Source organism: Haemaphysalis longicornis, unplaced genomic scaffold (assembly GCF_048455015.1).
Source record: "Haemaphysalis longicornis isolate Haplotype H1 unplaced genomic scaffold, Haemaphysalis longicornis Haplotype H1 scaffold_2, whole genome shotgun sequence".
Taxonomy (NCBI): domain Eukaryota; kingdom Metazoa; phylum Arthropoda; class Arachnida; order Ixodida; family Ixodidae; genus Haemaphysalis; species Haemaphysalis longicornis.
The window spans coordinates 68,294,593-68,312,273 of NW_027526295.1; the positions used below are offsets into that span (position 1 = coordinate 68,294,593).

At 48.5% G+C, this 17,681-nt stretch overlaps 1 protein-coding gene across 1 annotated transcript in view; it reads right to left on the reverse strand.

Annotated features, from left to right (window-relative positions):
* LOC144168036 (glucosylceramide transporter ABCA12-like) overlaps positions 1–17,681 on the reverse strand; it is a 51,828-nt gene that overhangs the window by 17,057 nt on the left and 17,090 nt on the right. The window contains exons 3-5 of the mRNA XM_077697126.1: positions 15,646–15,713; positions 9,573–10,017; positions 1,348–1,790 (exon numbers count right to left, since the gene is read on the reverse strand). Of these exons, the coding sequence (XP_077553252.1) occupies positions 1,348–1,790; positions 9,573–10,017; positions 15,646–15,713 (956 nt within the window). The remainder of the gene's footprint in view (positions 1–1,347; positions 1,791–9,572; positions 10,018–15,645; positions 15,714–17,681) is intronic.

Here is a 17,681-nt window from a genome sequence, read left to right on the forward strand (position 1 = left end):
AAATGCCTCCCTTCGCTTTCCCGCTCAACTATCATGTTGTTCCTCTTGCGTCGCGTTCCTCCCAATGTAAAGACGCCAAAGGTTTGCTTGAATCATTTTAAATTCCCCGCGTTCCACTGCTCCAAACCGGGTGTCTCGATGCCAACGCTGCCGTACGGCGAAGACGCGTGTGAATCGAGGCGCCCTAATTTAAAGTTTATACAATCGCGTTTTAATACTCCACGTGCGTTGCAAGAAGAACGTGGAACCTATCTTGTAGAACCTTTCGTAACTGTTTCCGGTTGATTTCTTAAAATGGCGCCAGAAGCTATAGTGGCGCGGGCGACAGCAGGTGACGGCGGAGTGAATTTTGTTTTCTGCAGTTGATGAAGAATTTAATTTCGCAAAAGTCAAGCATGTATAATTTTTTATAAAGGAACACTGCAAATTTCACTTCTGTATTAATTTGTTGTCTTATATTTGCGTAATGTCTTGTTCTTCTTACATAATGTTGACAAGTATTAACATTACACCGGACTTAGACGGGTAGATCTAGCTGTGACTATATAAGACTATTGCGCAGGCATTGTTTTACTTTGGCCGGGTGGCTGAATCGAGTCACAGACAGACAGACAGCAGACATACAGACAGACCAAAATTTCTGCGTTTAAGTAGTCCAAGAAAGACTATCGTCTTGAAAAACTCTTGTCGCTTCCTTTGTTCCGTCGAGCCGCGGGATGGGAGATAGCTTGCTAGCTGGACGAAACGAGAAGACAAAGGCTGATTAGTCTGTCTCGTCGCCGGTTTTGCTATTGCATGGGAAAGTTACCAACCTAGTTTGCCCCTGCGACCCCACAACTTGTACACCGCATGCTTCATCCCCCTCTCCCAGATTTCACGTTAGTGAGGTGGCCCAGGATTTTTTCTACATTTGTTTTCTTATAGTGTAGTAGTGGGGGGCGTTATTTTCTATGAGAGATCACGCGCTCGTCACTGCCTATCATAAAACATAAGCGCTTTCATTTAACTCCGCTTTCGGGTGCAGTGCTCACCAAAATCGTCTTCTGTACAGCATAAGCGACTGGCTCACAAATTTGGTCAGAAAAAGCGCGTTGCTTCACGGTGCCGGGGTCTCAGAAATCGCCCCAGCATATTCATCACGAGCCTTCCCCCTGCTTGTAGAACTTATGTGAAGCTCGTTGCTTTCCGTCTAATTTTGATAGAACTGTTATTCTAAAGTTTTGCTAGCCAGTTTTCAAGTAGTTTGCCTGTTGCTGATGTCACCGGCCCAAACTGGCTCGCTTGAACTAATTGATTCTTGCTGTACATATCTGGTGAAGTAAATAATTTCGTGCGTTCAGGGCTTACCTACGGTTACAAAGGACAGGTCGTCGTAGTACCAAAAGCAGTAGACGGTGAGGCAGGCACCAAAAGGCACAAGGTACGGCAGCAGAAAGTCGAAGACGAAATGGGTTCCGATGAACAGCGGCCCGGGGACCCCAGTCATGAGCTGTAACTCACGCGCGCCACTCAGCTTTTCGGCAACGGGAAATGTGACGAGAGTAGACGCCGTCAAACCCAACAGCGCGGGCGGCACAAAGGCCCAGAAAAACATCGGGCCCAAGAAGGAAAGGAACTGGAGGAAGTCTCCTATTTTTTCCTGCTCTTTTGCTGTGCTGCCGAAGAAACCGAGCACGGAGTTCACCCGGGCGGCTGGAGCTCCGGAGTAGTCACGAAGCAGCACCGTGTTAATGAGGTTCAAGACCACGCCTCTGGAGACGGGGCTTGCCGGGTTGTACCATCCTTCAACCCTGCGCAGTAAATAGACCGCAGGTCCAAAAATTATCTCCTTCATCTCTTTTAAGGGAAAAGCTTCCCGACAATCTATAACAAGTACTACTTTTCTTTCGGGGTGTTCTGAGTACACGTGTTCCATCGCTAGGGAGCGCCAGCTCCCCGTGAAGCCGGCACCAGGGTCGCCTGTGCAGAGTTTCCACGGCTCAAAATGCTATTGCAAATGCCAGTGCTTACGACAGGGAAGCTGACGCAAGTAGGTAGGCTTCTGGAGCCATGGCGCATGCGCGAGGAAAGCAAGTACGCGGCATTTTAAAATTACACTCTGATCAGTAGGAGTTGTTCCACAATTTCGGCGGTTGTTTATCCGATCGCGATTTTGCTTACGAAGGCCCAGGTCTTGCAAAACATTGGCAATTTTTTTACCGGTCTTATAAGTTCCGCTTTTGCCAGCACCATTTCACGGGCTCGTAGAAAGGAACGCAACAAACCACTAACACACTTGTCACATAGACCCTCTCAATCACGATTGAGTCGATACGGGTCGAGCTCAATCCGAACCGAGTGCTGCGACACGGTCAGTTTCAATCTCCATAGAAACCAATTCCGCTCGAACTCAATCCGCGTTATCCAAGCGCAATCGCAAGAAAGCGCTGAAACTTTCGGGCCCGCTGAATAATGCCATAGCAGGTGACAACTTCAAATAATACAAGTAATCGTGTAGAGTTACCAAATAATTCGCCAAGATAAGCGGGCGGGAATGTTTTCATAATAATGTGCATCTACTTTTAAAAAAATTCTTTTGTGGCTCTCAACCCCACGTGCCAATTCAACATAAGCACAACAAAGGCACCCCTGAGCTGCGGGCGGTTATCTCGAGTACAGCCGGGTTTGTTAGTTTTTCTTCAGTCTTGTCACAGTTAGGAGGAATTTGAAGAACCATCACAGTGTAAGCCAGCTTTCGTCGCGAAAGAAGGGATCACAGACCGCAACACAGAGCTTCGCACCTGTTACAACCAAAAAAAAGAAAGGCCTTGGCATGGCTGGGAATTCGGCTGATACCGGTCACGGGCTTTGGCAACCCTGTGCACAGGGCTGCCACAGTCGTGGCACATAGCAGGTTTTTTTATCGCCTTCTGGCGTACGTGAGTGCAACCAGTGCTACTTCTGCATAAGCACTGAAAAATGTCCGGTGGCAGCGGTGCTGTTTTCAGTAGCTAATTTAATGGTTTGCCCCGCAAGAGGACATGGTCTGTTTCGACAGCGTTTCTTGAAGTTGTTGTTGGTCTTCACGGCACAGCCTAACTATTGTGGCCAGGGTGGGAAGGATGCTGATCAGGAAAAAAACTGGGTATCGGTCTAAAAACTACCTGAAATTATCACCATGCTTCACAAGAAAACAAGAGCAAAAGAAAGTTTGGTCAGAAGAGTTCATTGAAAATTGATAGTTCGTTTTTTTTTTTTTGGGGGGGGGGGGGTAGGACCTGTTACGGAACCCACGAAAATGTTAATTGCCTCAAGGATTAAGAGAGCAGTGCACATCCAGAAACCCTATCAAAGGTGTGCCGAAACTCGACACTTAGAGATTGATTTCTAAATATCAGAGAGTTGTCATTCTCGCATGTGCAAACGTGTTGAGCAATGACAATTCAAGGGTCATGAAACAGCTGGCCGCTGTTCAGCGGCACCTGTGACATTGCAATGGCGGCAAACTGTCTGGAGACGTGTAGCACCGCGCCAATTCACAGCGGTCCTGAAAACTGGAATATCTACCGTTTTTTCAGCTGCGTACACGCTCTGCGGATTTTGTTGCCGTCGCATCGCGGTGCCGACATTGCACAACGTTACGAGATCAAAAGGAAGTTTTAGAAGTGGGGGCCCCAACGCTCTGGGGCCCCCAAGCGCCTTGGGGCGCCGTACTGCGCATGCGCGGAACTCAAGCCGTCCTTGGGGTTTTGGATGTGCGTTTAGCGCGCACGCTATTTCGCCGAAATAGCGGTCGCCCCAAAGCTGGAGCTTGCGTTCTTGCGTTCCTCTCGCAGACAGCAAGACTGCGCGTGACCATGGCTGAAGCGAAACCTGCGGTTCGTTTCCCTATCCACCCGATCAACTACGACGATTGCTGGGCTGAATTTGTAGATTCCGCACGCCGTGCGCAAGTAATGAATAAAGAAGGCAGTCGTGAAGCGTTTTCTGCCCTCGAAGACAGTCCGTGCGCAAGCCGGCCGCGCCTGCCCGCTCGGCCCGCTAAGCGGCTCGAACTGGCGCAGACCATGGTAGCAACACCTATTCGCCACTCTTCCAACGAATCTGACCGCGGAAAAGAAGTTCCACATGCGAGAAAGTAGATGTTAGTGTGGTGAAAATTTTTAAAAGCGGCGATCTGGTATCTGCCGCGATGCTATGCCTACGCGGACCGGCCGCGGAGGTTCGGCGGTCCGACTGGGCCACGCCCATGCCCGCTGGATGAGAACGTCAGTGCGCCCGTCATCCAGCGGCCGTGCCACGCCTAGAGCCACAAGATCAAGTTTATTTAGTGGCTCTAGCCACGCGCGTGGCGCGAGGTCCGGCGAGCGGCAGATGGATGGCACTACCGGCGCGAGGTCCGGGGAGCGGCAGATGGATGGCACTACCTGCGCGGAAGCATCGAAACAGGCTACGTACGGCAGATGTCTTGGTCACCGATCGCTCAATCCGCAATTATGGGCCCTATTCTCGACTGCGCAAATTGCCGGCAATTCGCCATTTTTCCGGCAATTTGCCGGAAGTTTTTTCCGATTGGTTTTCAATTTTGGTCACGTGCTTCCGGTTGACAAAGCGGTTGTGTGTGCTGTCGTCATTTTGACGTTTTATGACGTTTACGGGCACCAGTTCTAAAATTTTCCTTATTTCTTTTTAAAGAAAGCGCATAATTCTTGGCCGGCAATGAAAAACCAGACTAAAAGCACTAGACATGACAACGTAGGCCTGTCCTTGCTATTCAACAACAATAATGCCTGTAATACACGCTCTCTCTGTGATTGGCTGAGAAGGCATGACGTAATTTAAACAGTTGGCGGGAACGATTACGTCATGCATTGGAAACTTCAGCCTGCGTAAAAGTGACGTAATGCTACGTAACAGCTTGAAAATGGCGGCTGTTTTTGTCGTAAAATTCAAGCAAAATAGGGCGAAAAATTGCCCCGGCTCTCGGCACGGCGAAATGTCCGCCAATTTGCAGCAGGCGCAGTTTCGCATGCGCGCTGTTTAAAGCATGTTTCCTGCCGAAACAAATTATAGTTTCAACTGCTTCCAAGTCAGCGATCATGGAACATACAAATAACATGCAGTATTTTGCTTCTATGGTTGGCAATAAAATAAAATGATTTGTTTGGCGTAACCGCAACATAAGAGGGCAGTGCAAGCCTCTCCATGACAAAGAGAACCCAATGCATGGCATTTGTCCATACTCGCCCTAGTAAGCTGTTGGGTCACATGATTGAACTCAAGTAAAAAATACCGAAGAAAAGTGACTATTTGGTTCATAGCAGCGCTGGTTGAAGTCGAGCTTGACGAATGAGTGAATCGGCAACATCGGTGCGCTCTGCGGTTCGCGATGGTCGCGACCGTCTTTTTCTGTGACCCCGCCATAAACTTGTAACATAGCAGCAGACGATGGCGTGGCGGCTGTGGCGGTAGGGAATGTGATAACGCAACAAAGCTTTCATTGAAGCAGAGGACCCAGCTATGTTACTAAAAGCTATTGAAAGAAATAAATAGATACGGTAAACAAACTGTGGGATGTTCTTTAGCTCAACATCCGCCTTTCGCTCGCTTTTGGATCAACGTTACTCGATCGCCTTGTGGTGTTGACGCAAAATTTCACCTCCAGATATATGTTTTTCTTGTCAGCCTCAGCTACCGCCTTAATTTTTATAGTACATGCCAATGGTTTATATATCTTTCTTGCGCAATATTTGATACCTTCATTGCGATCTTTATGAGTAACTCGTCAAATTACACTGCATGTCGTCATAGCTATAGGTGCAGCACGTCACTGATTGCTTACGTCGTGCTTACGCAAAAAAACATGGGCGAATTGCCGGCAGTTTGTGCAGTCGAGAATAGGACCCTATAGCGGAATTAAAGTTCCACTGGTGAGAAAGGGGATGATAGTGTGGTGAAAAGTTGTGTTAGGGAGTGTCATCCGCAGTTGCACAGATAGCGGCGATCAAATATCCGGAACAGCGCTAAGCCTAAAGTTCCCAACACCCGAGCCCATAGAGTTAATACTACTAACTCTAGAGGAGCTGCCCGGCCAGCCTGTGTATTGAAACCGGGCTAAACCCGAGCGCAGCCATGATGCTACCCTCACAGCGTTGCCCGCTGTCTTTTTGCCTACTAGAGTTGGCGGCAGTAGTGGGTATTCACCTAGCAACCAACGAATTCCATCATGGCTGCCTCCGTCAATTGCAGTGAATGCGCCGTGACAACTTTGGTGCGTAAATTTCGACATGGTAAAAAGCGCACTTGACGGGGACAGAAGAAGACAGTGACACGGGACGAGCGCTAAACATCAACTGTGGCTTTATTGACAAGAAAGGAAACCTTGCAAGTTAATCTCATCACAAAGAGCCAATGCCTTCTTCCTTATTTCTTTCTTTGAGCACCTAACTGGAATAAAATTCTTTGATACAGCTTGCTGTGCTTTTTTAGAAAAGTCAGCCTTAGAAGCACTACAAATCGACCCTCTTTATCTGACACCAGGAGAGCTAAGTTATTCTCCTTCAAAAAGTTTATGGTGTCCGGACTTGAACGCTAGCGTTGTTGCTCGGTCTTCTAGACATATGGCAGTCAGCACCTTCTGAAAGAACCCTTTTTTGTTCATCTGTCAGAACTTCATTTGCGACATTCCTTACTACAGAAAGCAGTTCTACAGGAATTTATACTGGAAATTCTTAAGTAGACCATTATATATGCAAAACATTTTCAATCCAATATACCTACAAAACGGTCCTAAATTTGGAACCTTTGTCGAGGAAAAACAATATTAGCCCTATTTGCGAAAAGAACACGCGACACTGAACTCCGGGAACCTCCAATGAGTGAACCGAGATAGGAGGAGAACAGCATCAGAGATGGGCGAATGATACAGGAGAGGCATTTAACTGGCAGAGGCGGCAGAAGACGATCGTCTTTCCGCGATATTTGCAGTGACGCGAGCCGATGCGTGACCACTATTTTTCGATGAAATACGCTGAAGCCGGATGCCGGCTTTTTCGCTCAAGCTCACACCGTGGGATGGCTCGATTTATATAAAAAGCGTGATGTATAAAGACGGCAGAACAGCCCCTTCTGGTGGATCTCTCCCAGCATACTCAGCGCTGTTCGCGATTAGAGCGGCATATAGGTCCGCAGCCTCGTACGGCGCACACAGTGCGTTAACACGGCAGCTACCACGATGTCAGTGCCAGCTACTAGGTCTCCTAAAACCCATTTTGGTCTTATATATGTCGAACACCAAATTTCTTTCCCAATTTGCCGTTTAAGATTTCTTTCTTAAAACACAATGACTGGGCACCCGCCGGATGTTGTCACCGTTATTCATACCTCCGCACGCACTTTGTCTGTACAGGTAAGACTGTTCGTGTGGTAAGGGTCATAGAGCTCAATCTTATCATTTCAATTAAAATATGAATACCAATGGGGCTATACATCTTGTGAAACTCGCCGATTACCGGACACGAGCAGAAGAAGCATATGTGGTAAGCTCTATAAGCATTTAATTCCATTTGGTTGGTACCGAAAGGGCCATTCATATCTTTCTCTTTCGAAGTTCCTTCTCTTCGGGCAACTTTTAACTCGAAAGTGTTTTATGCTGGTGTACAGCAAGACCTCACCGACGTCATATCCGTCACGGAAATGGCATATCCGGAAAGATCCCTTGACGCGGCGGCGGTATGATTCGAGCCCACGATCACTCTGGACGCAACGCGGGGGAGGGGGGGGGGGGGGGGTGTGTGAAATGCACTGCTAACTTGGCTACGATCTCCAGCCCTTCGATGAAATACGAACGCGCCCGATATCCTTCCTTCTCAGAGAGTGCTGCCGTCTAGGAGAGGTGAAGCGAAGTAGTACGTCATGACGCAAATGAGCGCGGATAGTTTGCGCCTCGATAGGGCACCGTATAGCAGCCCTATTTTATGTTGAGGTGGATTAACAACGCAGCATAGGCGGCTGCCGGCGATGGCCCGGTGCACGGTGGAGGAATGATTCCTCCACCGTGGCCCCGTATAAGACAAATGTTGCCTTAAGGCTACGCCGACTGGCAACTACGCCGACTGGTGAATGTCGCTCTCCTGACTGCTTTGGTGCGACGAGAGGCGCCAGCGGGAAGCGAACGCGTTCAGGCATTCACGGTCCAATCTACGAACGCTGCCTCTTGCGCTCCACAAGCTGAGCTTGTCGCAACACAGGCGTCTGCCGTACGCGCCACGGAGCAGGACCGAAGTGGTCGCACCTTTGCCGAAGTGACCCGCCAGCAGGACGTCGCTCGCCAAGCACGCCCACATGACTTCTGCCGACCCGCAAATCATGATCCTTTCGCTGCAGCCGACCTTGACTTCACTGAACGATTCGCTGAGAACCCATTCAGTTTCATTCGCACGGTTTGCGAGCGCCTGGGGTTTTAATCGGATTTCAGCAATGCTCCGGTGCGTGTAATCCAGTCTCTAATGTTGTTTCGACTAACGGCGCCATACCGACGAAATATAAATAGTCATGTCAAGTTAATATCGATGCACAAATACACATTCAACTGCTCCTGTGAAAGAACCTTTCACTTTCGTGTTTTACGGATTCCTATGAAAGAGGGTTAAATAACATTTTTTCTGCTGTCTTCCATCATCCTCTACGTCATAACGTTCTGAGATGGCAAAAACAGTCAATAATAAAGGAAGGTCTGTTCAAGAATCGATATACTGTGGCTGCGGAGGCACACGCTCGCCACGTCATGTTTTTGCACACGGCGCGCTTTTCCAAATAGCTCGGCCGCTCACGCCACGCGGTATCCCACTGCGCAGACGCGAGGCCCCGCTCATGAGTCATCGCCTGCTTAACTTGATTTTCAAACGACCACACGGAGAAATAAATCGTCCCGGTTGCAGCCACCTGTTCTTGCCCATAAAAGAACGGGCGTCTGGCCAGAGGCAATCATTGATGGAGAGAGCCAAAATGTCCACGCAGGAAAGGTGACGGCGGTGATTTTAAGCGGAAAGGCCCAACAAGCTGAACTCCTAGCCGTGAGCCATTCTTAGCGCGTATTATGACCATCAGATGAAGAAACGCTGACCTTGAGGGCTAATGAGGGAGACAATGTTACGTAATCAACAATTTTGTTGTTGGTAATAAATTCAGTAGCAAAAAGGCAACTGACATTATTTCCGAATAGACTTGATACACACGTAGCGAGTGGGGGTAATCAGTTAGATAGCTGACAAAGTATTGGAGAAATCAGCTTAAGTGAATGCTCCTTTACCGAAATATTTTTATCAAAGGCAGAACGTGCTGTGACTACTTTAGCATTACCTTTCCTTGCATTTCGTGCTTGACAACCGAAAAGAAGACCTAAATTTTTGCAAAAACTTCGGTAGCGCTGAGACAGACAAGTACAAAACGAGCGGAACACACCGGACGCCTCGCGTGTCTCCACCCGCTTCGTCCTTGTGTATGTCAACGCTACCAAAGTTTGCTTTGTTCTACCGACAGGCTCCAACCAGCACTCTCCTAGCGAAAGTGCTGCTTCGCGTGGAATCACTCACGTGGTTGCGTTGACAACTATACCGAACGGGTACAGCGTGTAGTACTTGATGAAGTCCGCGCGGGCGCTGGCGAGCAGCTCGGATTTGGCGTCGGTCATCGGCACCATGGTGAGCCCCTCACTCTTGGCGAGTGCCGAGAAGCCCCGCGAAAAGTTCGTCCCGAGCGGATCTTGGATGAAGCACTGCGCGCCCGGAAAGTGGCTGCTGCTTTGAAGCTTCACCTTTCCACTGTTTAGGCTTCCGCTGAAGTTCGCCACGTAGCCCTTCACTGTGAGGCAGTAGAGAGTGAAAAGCACCGTGGGAACTATGCAGCCCATCAAAATGGTCATCGGAGACCTTGAGAAGTACAGCAGTCGCTTGGCCAGCAGTGCGCGTACTCGCTGTACCGTCGCTGGACGTGTCTCCAAGCCCGTGCACGCCGCCGGCGCTGACTCCGGGGCCGCCGCTGCACAGCAATGTCAGGAGCTCAACATCTTATACCCCCGTCACACGGGCACTTTCAATCTCGCTTGAGTCGATCCGGATCGAGCTCAATCCGCATCGGGTGCTATTACATTCCAGTTTAAATCGCGTTCGATCCCAATCCCGCTCAAACTTAATCCTGGTTCCCCAAGCGCAATTGAGACTTCCAGGCTCGATCAGAGGGAAAGCGGTGATACTCTCGTCCCCGCTGAGTAATGACACAGAAGTTCACAACTTCAACTAACGCCACAAATTGTACTGAATAACTTGATCCAAATAAGCGTGCGGTATACCTACGCCCGCGCAAAGCACCAGACGCCGGCCGCGAAGTACATTTTTGGCGCCATCTGGTTTACATGAGTGCAACCGGTGCAATTTCTCAGTTTGGATTGAAACGTGCCCTGTAGCAGCGGCGGTGCGTCGAGCGCGCTCGAAAAATCAATTGCGCTTCGCTTCCATCCAACTTTAAAGCGCCCGTATGACAGGGGCACGTTCGGAACGCTTAACATGCAGGAGCGGGCTACCGCGTTGCGTGGCGCTTAAGGTCTAAAAATCTCAGGATTCACGTATGCAAATCTCACGGTAAAGGGGCCAGGTAACCGTTTCACTAAAATAGCGCAAGCCGTGCACAGAGATGTACCTTACCATGGTTCCTAGCCTTTAAACAAAGAACAATCATCAGAGGTGGATTACGCAACAAAACGCGTCACGGTTGAAAGAAGCCGTAATGGTTCAGCAGTCTGCTGTTATTTTTGAATTATATCCACGGAGCCTACAAAGTGCACAAAACAAGACCACTCCGTGGCGCGGTCGCGTAGGCTATACGTTTCCTTCCTGCACGGAGGCGAACATCAAAATCAAGGATAAAAATTTAGGAGAGCTTCTGCAAGGCCATTGCAACTACGCAAGACATATGTTAAAACAAGTCTTCCTTCGGAGGATGCCTAATTTGACTCGGTGTAATTACACTTGCGTCGAGAAATATGAGAAGAGTTTGCGGAGTAGCTGTTCGCGCAAACTTCCGACCGGCGCTTTTATGGGAATGCGGAGAAGTAGGTGTCCTTCTATACAAAGGGAAACCTTGTTCTTAAAATATAACGAGTGAATTTTATTGTAGCAAGCTTTTCTAAATTTCCATCGTTTAAAGGATAATTCCGCTATGAGGCATCGTGAGGTATGATATCATTGAGCCAGCTGACATCAGTATGCCATCATTGAACCGAACAATGCGGCTACCATTGACAACCGAACGCATCCTCAACGCATTCGTGCATGAGCGAAGGCCGAGTACGAAAGTGTCGGTCACGAGTAGTAGTGGTGTAGGTCTACAGCCCTAACTTATGAGGCACGGCTTGCAGTGCAGTGCTTTGGGGTCCCCATTTAACGAGTTTTTTTACCGAACGAAGGTCGGTGGCTGGATTGTTAAAAGCGCCATGAAGACAACATAGAATGCCTTCCCTGACTCAAACCGCGAAAGATGTTTTCCTAACGAGGAAAACGAAAGAAATATTACAAAATCTTCCCAAATTAGCGCTACACTGACGTACAAAGGGTTAGACAGCATTATGGAGTCGCACTAAAACATGGTTATCAGTGTAGAAGCTGAAATCTAAGTCACGTTTTGAGGGGCCAACTGCTTTGGTGGGGACCTCCCAATCCTTGCGCACTCCACTGGGACGTTCGTTTTGGGACGCGTTACTCTTACGAGGCACGCGAAGCTTCGGTAGTTCTCGTTATCAGAGATCAAGGATACATAGAACTTTGTCCATGGGCTTCGCTTAAAATAAAGGTCTCTGAGCGGCCAAGGTGTGTCACGCATATAAAAGTGTCACTCTTGAACATAAAAAGCAGACGAATATACCAACCGGTCGCTCAAAGATTTGCGCCTCATTCGATTAGCGACCACGTGGCTGCAACGCTGATATGGCGAAACAGCGACTTTCTGCATGTGTCTGACATGAATTAGCCAAACGATTCGTGTTGTGATATGCTAAGCCATCTGCACGACGAGCCACCGTAATTGTATACAGCGCTATCCCGGTGTACGATTTTATCAAAACCACGCCATTTTCCACTCGTTGCAAACGACAACGGCGAATTCAGGCTCCGCAACAGCTTTCACAAGTGTACTGCGCGTCACTTTTGGATGGTCTCTCACCCCCCGTACGCGAGATTTCGTTCCCTTGAAGATGCAGGTCCTGGCACTTGCTACACGCACCCCGTGCAGTTTGCTGGCTCAGTTTGGTCGCTCCTTTTGTTTCAAGCAACTGCTAAAACAGTCCCGCTGTTGGTCCTAGGTATTCTAGGGGTAGAATGCTCTGTTTTGGAGCGAAGTGGAGGGGTTCGAGCCCCAGCATAGCTGACGTTGTTGCAATACCGCGCCATTTCTTCTTTTTTTTTTACTGTAAATTGTTATCTGCCCTGAATCCGATTCACTCTTCTCAGAAGTAAGGGTATACCTTGGTATCTTTTAAATGGATTTAGGGGTGGAGTATTCTTTCCGTATCCCTCCGCATACTAAAGGTTCCGCATCGCCCCTGAAGTGCCTCGCTTTACCTATTTCGAAAGAAAACATCGACCGCAATACAGGTCAGCTGCATATTCTCCTCGTCACCATATACAGCTGCGCTTCATCCAGGAACAACAGACAATGTCTCGCAACGTTCACCAATGACAGCTTGCCGCCGTAAAGTATACATATTGTGTCGTCTTTACTCCAGCAGCCATTAGGCGTACGTACCATGCGTATCTGCCTAAATGCGCTACGTTGGCAATACCTCAAGCATATGTGACTTAGTGCAACATGCAGTTCCGGCAAGGAGCGATGCTAATGACGGCGTTATCTTGTGTCAGCATTGAATCCGTGTGCTTAGTAAATACTGAGTGTATGCTCTTTTCTCGTCTGAGTCCTGCGGGGTCCATAGGTCCGCGGCAACACTTTCCAGCATCGGTAAACCTGCGTTACGAGAACTAGCTCGCGGATCTCGGTCGCGTCGAGGATATGTGCGAGGGGGGGGGGGTGCACATGGGGCGCACGCTTGCACCGATACCTGTTAGGTTCATATGAGAGTACAAAATCTGCGCCCCCATACACGTGTAAACGCTGCAATGCTGCGCGACTATGGCCAATGTTCGCGGGGTTGGACTCAAGGATGCAGGAAGAGACTGAAGGAGATCGCGGACAGCTTGCAATCGCGGAAAGGAAAAGACCGAAGAAAATCTTGCAGTCAAGAACAGCGGGCAATTTTGGCAGTGGCACGCCGCTTGGCGGAAGCGTCCAAAGACAAAATTGTTGTAGACTAAGCCTGGTGAGAAGTAGGAAGTGCGGGAGGCCCTGAGAAAAGAGTAGTGGATGAGGAAGGCACGGGAAACCTCAGATGCAGGGGTCTAAAGTCTGAGAGAGACTGAGTGGTGCAAGAATAAACCTGCCAAGGACGATCTGGTACAATTTATCACGGTACGCGACCGCAAATGGTGGATAGCAGCCATGCAGCACTTTCGTATGTGCACGTGAGTGTGCGAGGAGAGTTCGGCAAGCAGAGCAGCACGAGGGAGCGCCTGGAAGCCTCAGCCACAGTGTGAGACACTATGTAGGTGTTGGCAGAGCCGCTATAAGACTGTCGGATAAAATTGACGAAACGAAAGTGGACCTTTTATAGAAAATGTCTGGTGGCAGCACTCGTAAAGGTAATCGTCTGCTGACTTTTCCCGGCTCCACCAGATGGCTGTACGAACGACTGCCCCAAACACTTTGGTTCACGTGTAACCGACAGCATGCCCGTACAGCAATGTCAATCTGCATGTTTTAGAAATAATACGTGTGTAGTTCACGGACGTAAGAGGTAGCTGTTATTTTAGAAACAGCTTGGGCATTGCCGACGCTCTGGTCTTCCTCTCAAACGCTGACGGTGTGAAGGCTTCCTAACGGCCATGACTGTGCAGACACCACGTGCGAAAGAACAGGACGAAAAAAGGTGGGGAGTGTACAATGGATTCTAATTTCGGAGTAATGTATAATTTGTCTATGGGGAAGGCTTTTGTAAAGCATTGCGAATTAATAGATTAAAGAGACCCTGCAACACTCTTTGAGCGGTGCAGGTAAACCTGGGCGACGCTCAGCTTATACTACCAGAAACACGTGAGCCAAATATTACACGGGCACATGACGCGGTGAGCGCGGAAATCGCTGTGAAAGACGCGGAAAAACCAACTTCGCTCTCTTCATTTCTCCTCATTATGCACCCCTGGAATGGCGTACGTGACGTCATTGAGGCCATGGCTGTCCGATCGGCTGTCACTGGTCAACTTCGCGGCTAATTTCTCGCATTTCCTGTGACGATACGCCGTCGCCAGTGCTGTGTGCGAACCACTTCTATGCCCGAACCTGTAGGCACAGTTTTGCCTTTTCTTTTGTGTTTTCAGTGCCCGCGGAGTTTGAGTGGTGAGCTCAATACTTCCCTTTCAACCAGACCACTCGTCAACAAACGCTTATTGCTTGAAAAACGCCCTACTAGCCGGAGCGCGCGCTTGCGAGCAGGCACCCATGCCTGCCTTTTTGTGGCACCAGACTGGAAATAGACCTCTCCACATTGCGGAGAAAAGGAGAAAACTCCCCGGCCTGTGATATATGGAAGGCCGCGGAAGAGAACGCTGTGAGCCGCCCCCCTCTCCAGCAGAGTGCACAGCTTTCGTCGCGTTGTACGCAGTCGAGTTGATTGGGAACGATTATGCGCGATTTCTCGTCGCGCTTAGTTTCGGTGATAGTGAACGAGTTTTCACAATTCTTGCGGGAGGAGATTGCTGGGACAATAGACTTAACCCCAAAATCGATTCATAGCAGTCGATGGCACGTGTTGCGGGGTCCCTTTATATTATATTGCAGAAAAAGATGCATTGGCCGAGCTAAGTACTTGACGCTAGCCTAGACTACACAGGCAGCACTGAAGAATGGGGGGCAACACGCACCAAATGTGCAATTCACAATGTTACTCAACCGTCAAGCCCAATGACCGAATTATTGTGCTGGCGAAATGATGGTCTTTACTGCGAAATATATTTGTCTCTTTTCGCTGCAAACAATTTAAGCATGTACGTACGTCTGTACTTTACAATATACAAATACACTGTCCATTCGAATGGTGTAATGTAATATCTACCTTAACCGCACCATGTTTTCTTCAATGCACCTTAGATCTAAAACATGAAAGCCTTCACGACTCCTGAAAATAGTGCCGCCTTTGAAGGACCATAGTATTGAAACTACAACGTTACGCTTTAGTTTATGTACCCAAGAGATATTCTAGCATCCTCTTGCGCCACCTTACGTCTGTGGCTATCGTCGCACAAATGAAATGTAATTTGAATGGTGTTATGCACTACGTACCTTAATTGCCCCATTTTAGTTCGATGTACCGTCGGTTCAAAATATTAAACCGTTTACTACACTTGAAGGTAGTGCTTACGAAGCACCAGAGTGTTAAAACTACAACGCTACGCTTTGGTTGATTTACTCAAGAGGTATTCAAGCACGCTCTGACGTGGCCTTATGCCTGTGGCTATTTTTATTTAACAATGTCACCAGTCAGTCTTTCTGAATATCGTTCTGACTTACCTTCGGTACTTGTTGATGCGCCCAGGTCGTTAGCTTCTGCACCTTCTGCTGCCCAGTCTTTGTCAATTCTGGAACAGGCAACAAGATTTTACCGAAATCACAAATTCCGGTATCGTAGAAAGTAAATTTTACATTGGAACATTTTTTTATTAAGATCATCATGATTTCGTCTAGCATGTCAGAAGAAAAACGTATCAGAACCGACGCTTCCCTCAGTAGTCATCAGCCCCTATTCCAACCTGTAATGATCGTTGCTTTTGCAAAGTAACACAAGACCGACAAGACATCGCCAACCGAATGCACTAACTCCGTACTTTGCGAGAACGTACACGTTTAAATTTTCGTTTGTTCCACGCACCATTTCAGACTGGAACCAGGTAACCGAATGTAGTACTTCCGATACTGGGTAACTGTGCATTGTTTTTTGTGTATGTTTTATTGCATTGCTCTTTGCATTGTACCATGCGCTCCTGCTTGGACCGAAGTGTGGTACGCTGTATGTAATAAATAAATATATATATAAATAAATACTGTGAGGAAGTTTTAAAGCAAAGCCTACTACCTCTACCACCCAACGATTCCTTCGTGGTGTGCGCGACAAGAAATTCCTAACGCGGATGGGAAAGGACAGGGCGGTTTTACTCCCCGAGTACAGTGTAGACGACGCGGCGATAGGGCGCTATTACCCAGCGTTCCCCACGCGCAGCTGCCTGCTCACACCGGCGGGCGCGTTGGAGGGACGGCTTTGTCGTCTGCTTAAGCCACGGTTGTTTTTGACCGGTTCTGGCGTGCTTAGCCTCCATTGCGCGCTCCCTTCGCAGGGCTTGATTAACTTGTTCGACAACACCTCCTGGGTAACCTGGAACCGACGGAAATAAATGGTCGTTCGGCAAAGATATGTGAAGGATTGGTTTACAGGGCGTGAAAACAAAATGTAGAGACCACATACAGACATAAGGCCGCTAGAGAAACGCTACCTTTTGCGCACTGCTTGCCACGAATCGGCCTCCGTCTTCTAAAATGATCAATACAAATTCGGCTGTGTCTGAAGTTGTATTACAAAAGGCGAATGTAGCAAATGGTTCTGATAAATCGCGATTTTAAAAGTTCCTTCAGCTTTCTAGCAATTCCCCAACTTAGTAAAATAACTAGTTTAAATTGATACAAGTGGGAATCACTAAGTTCACATGCCGCATTGTTTTGGTGTCTGCACTTGTGTCTCGCCTTGGTGTAGCCCCAAACTAGCACACCAGGATGGCTAGGTTCCGCTGTCGCCCTTCGAAAGACGCTCCTCTCCGTTTTCTTTCACTTCCGACTCACGGCCCGTCTACAGCGGTGGCGTCGTCCGCCGCCCTAGCCCGGCCGTGGCCTACGCTGCTGCTGCGTTCGGGACGCCGCCCCCGCGAGTACCAGGTAACGCCTTGTAGAATCTTTGGTTCCGCTCTTTTGTAGAGCCACGTGTGTGAATTCAAGTGACGTCGCATGGGCAATTGTTGGAAGTGTCGTTTAAAGCTTTGCTTTCCAACCACCTTCACAGCGTGGATTGGAGTCAATTTTTCGATCAGGATACGCTTTGTCTGAACATATCAAACACCAGTTTTACATTTCCAGCTCTGCACGCTTCGCATTGGCTCTTTAATGGGACATGTACTTCTGCCTGCATTTTTAAAATCTTGCTAGAGGTCTGAGTTTGCGCTTTTTTTGCCCGTTTCTCTTCTCTTTATCGCGTGGTTTAAGGCTTTCGCAAAGTGAATGGTTGGCGCCTGGTCTCCTGTGTCGACTTACTGCGTATTTTCGAATCAATTGCACCATGCCCTGTTTCACTGATGAGAGCGTCAAAGTCAAAGACATACGAAGGGAAAAGGTGCACGACCTATGTTCGAACGATATATTTCAGAAGCCAGAGAAAAGGATTGTAAATCACGCCCTTATGTAATTATGAAAGATCCTAGCCTAAACCATACCTGGCACTGTTGCAACAAGGCACTCGGTCTTACGACAACAGACATTGAGAATAGGACTAATGGATGGTAGAA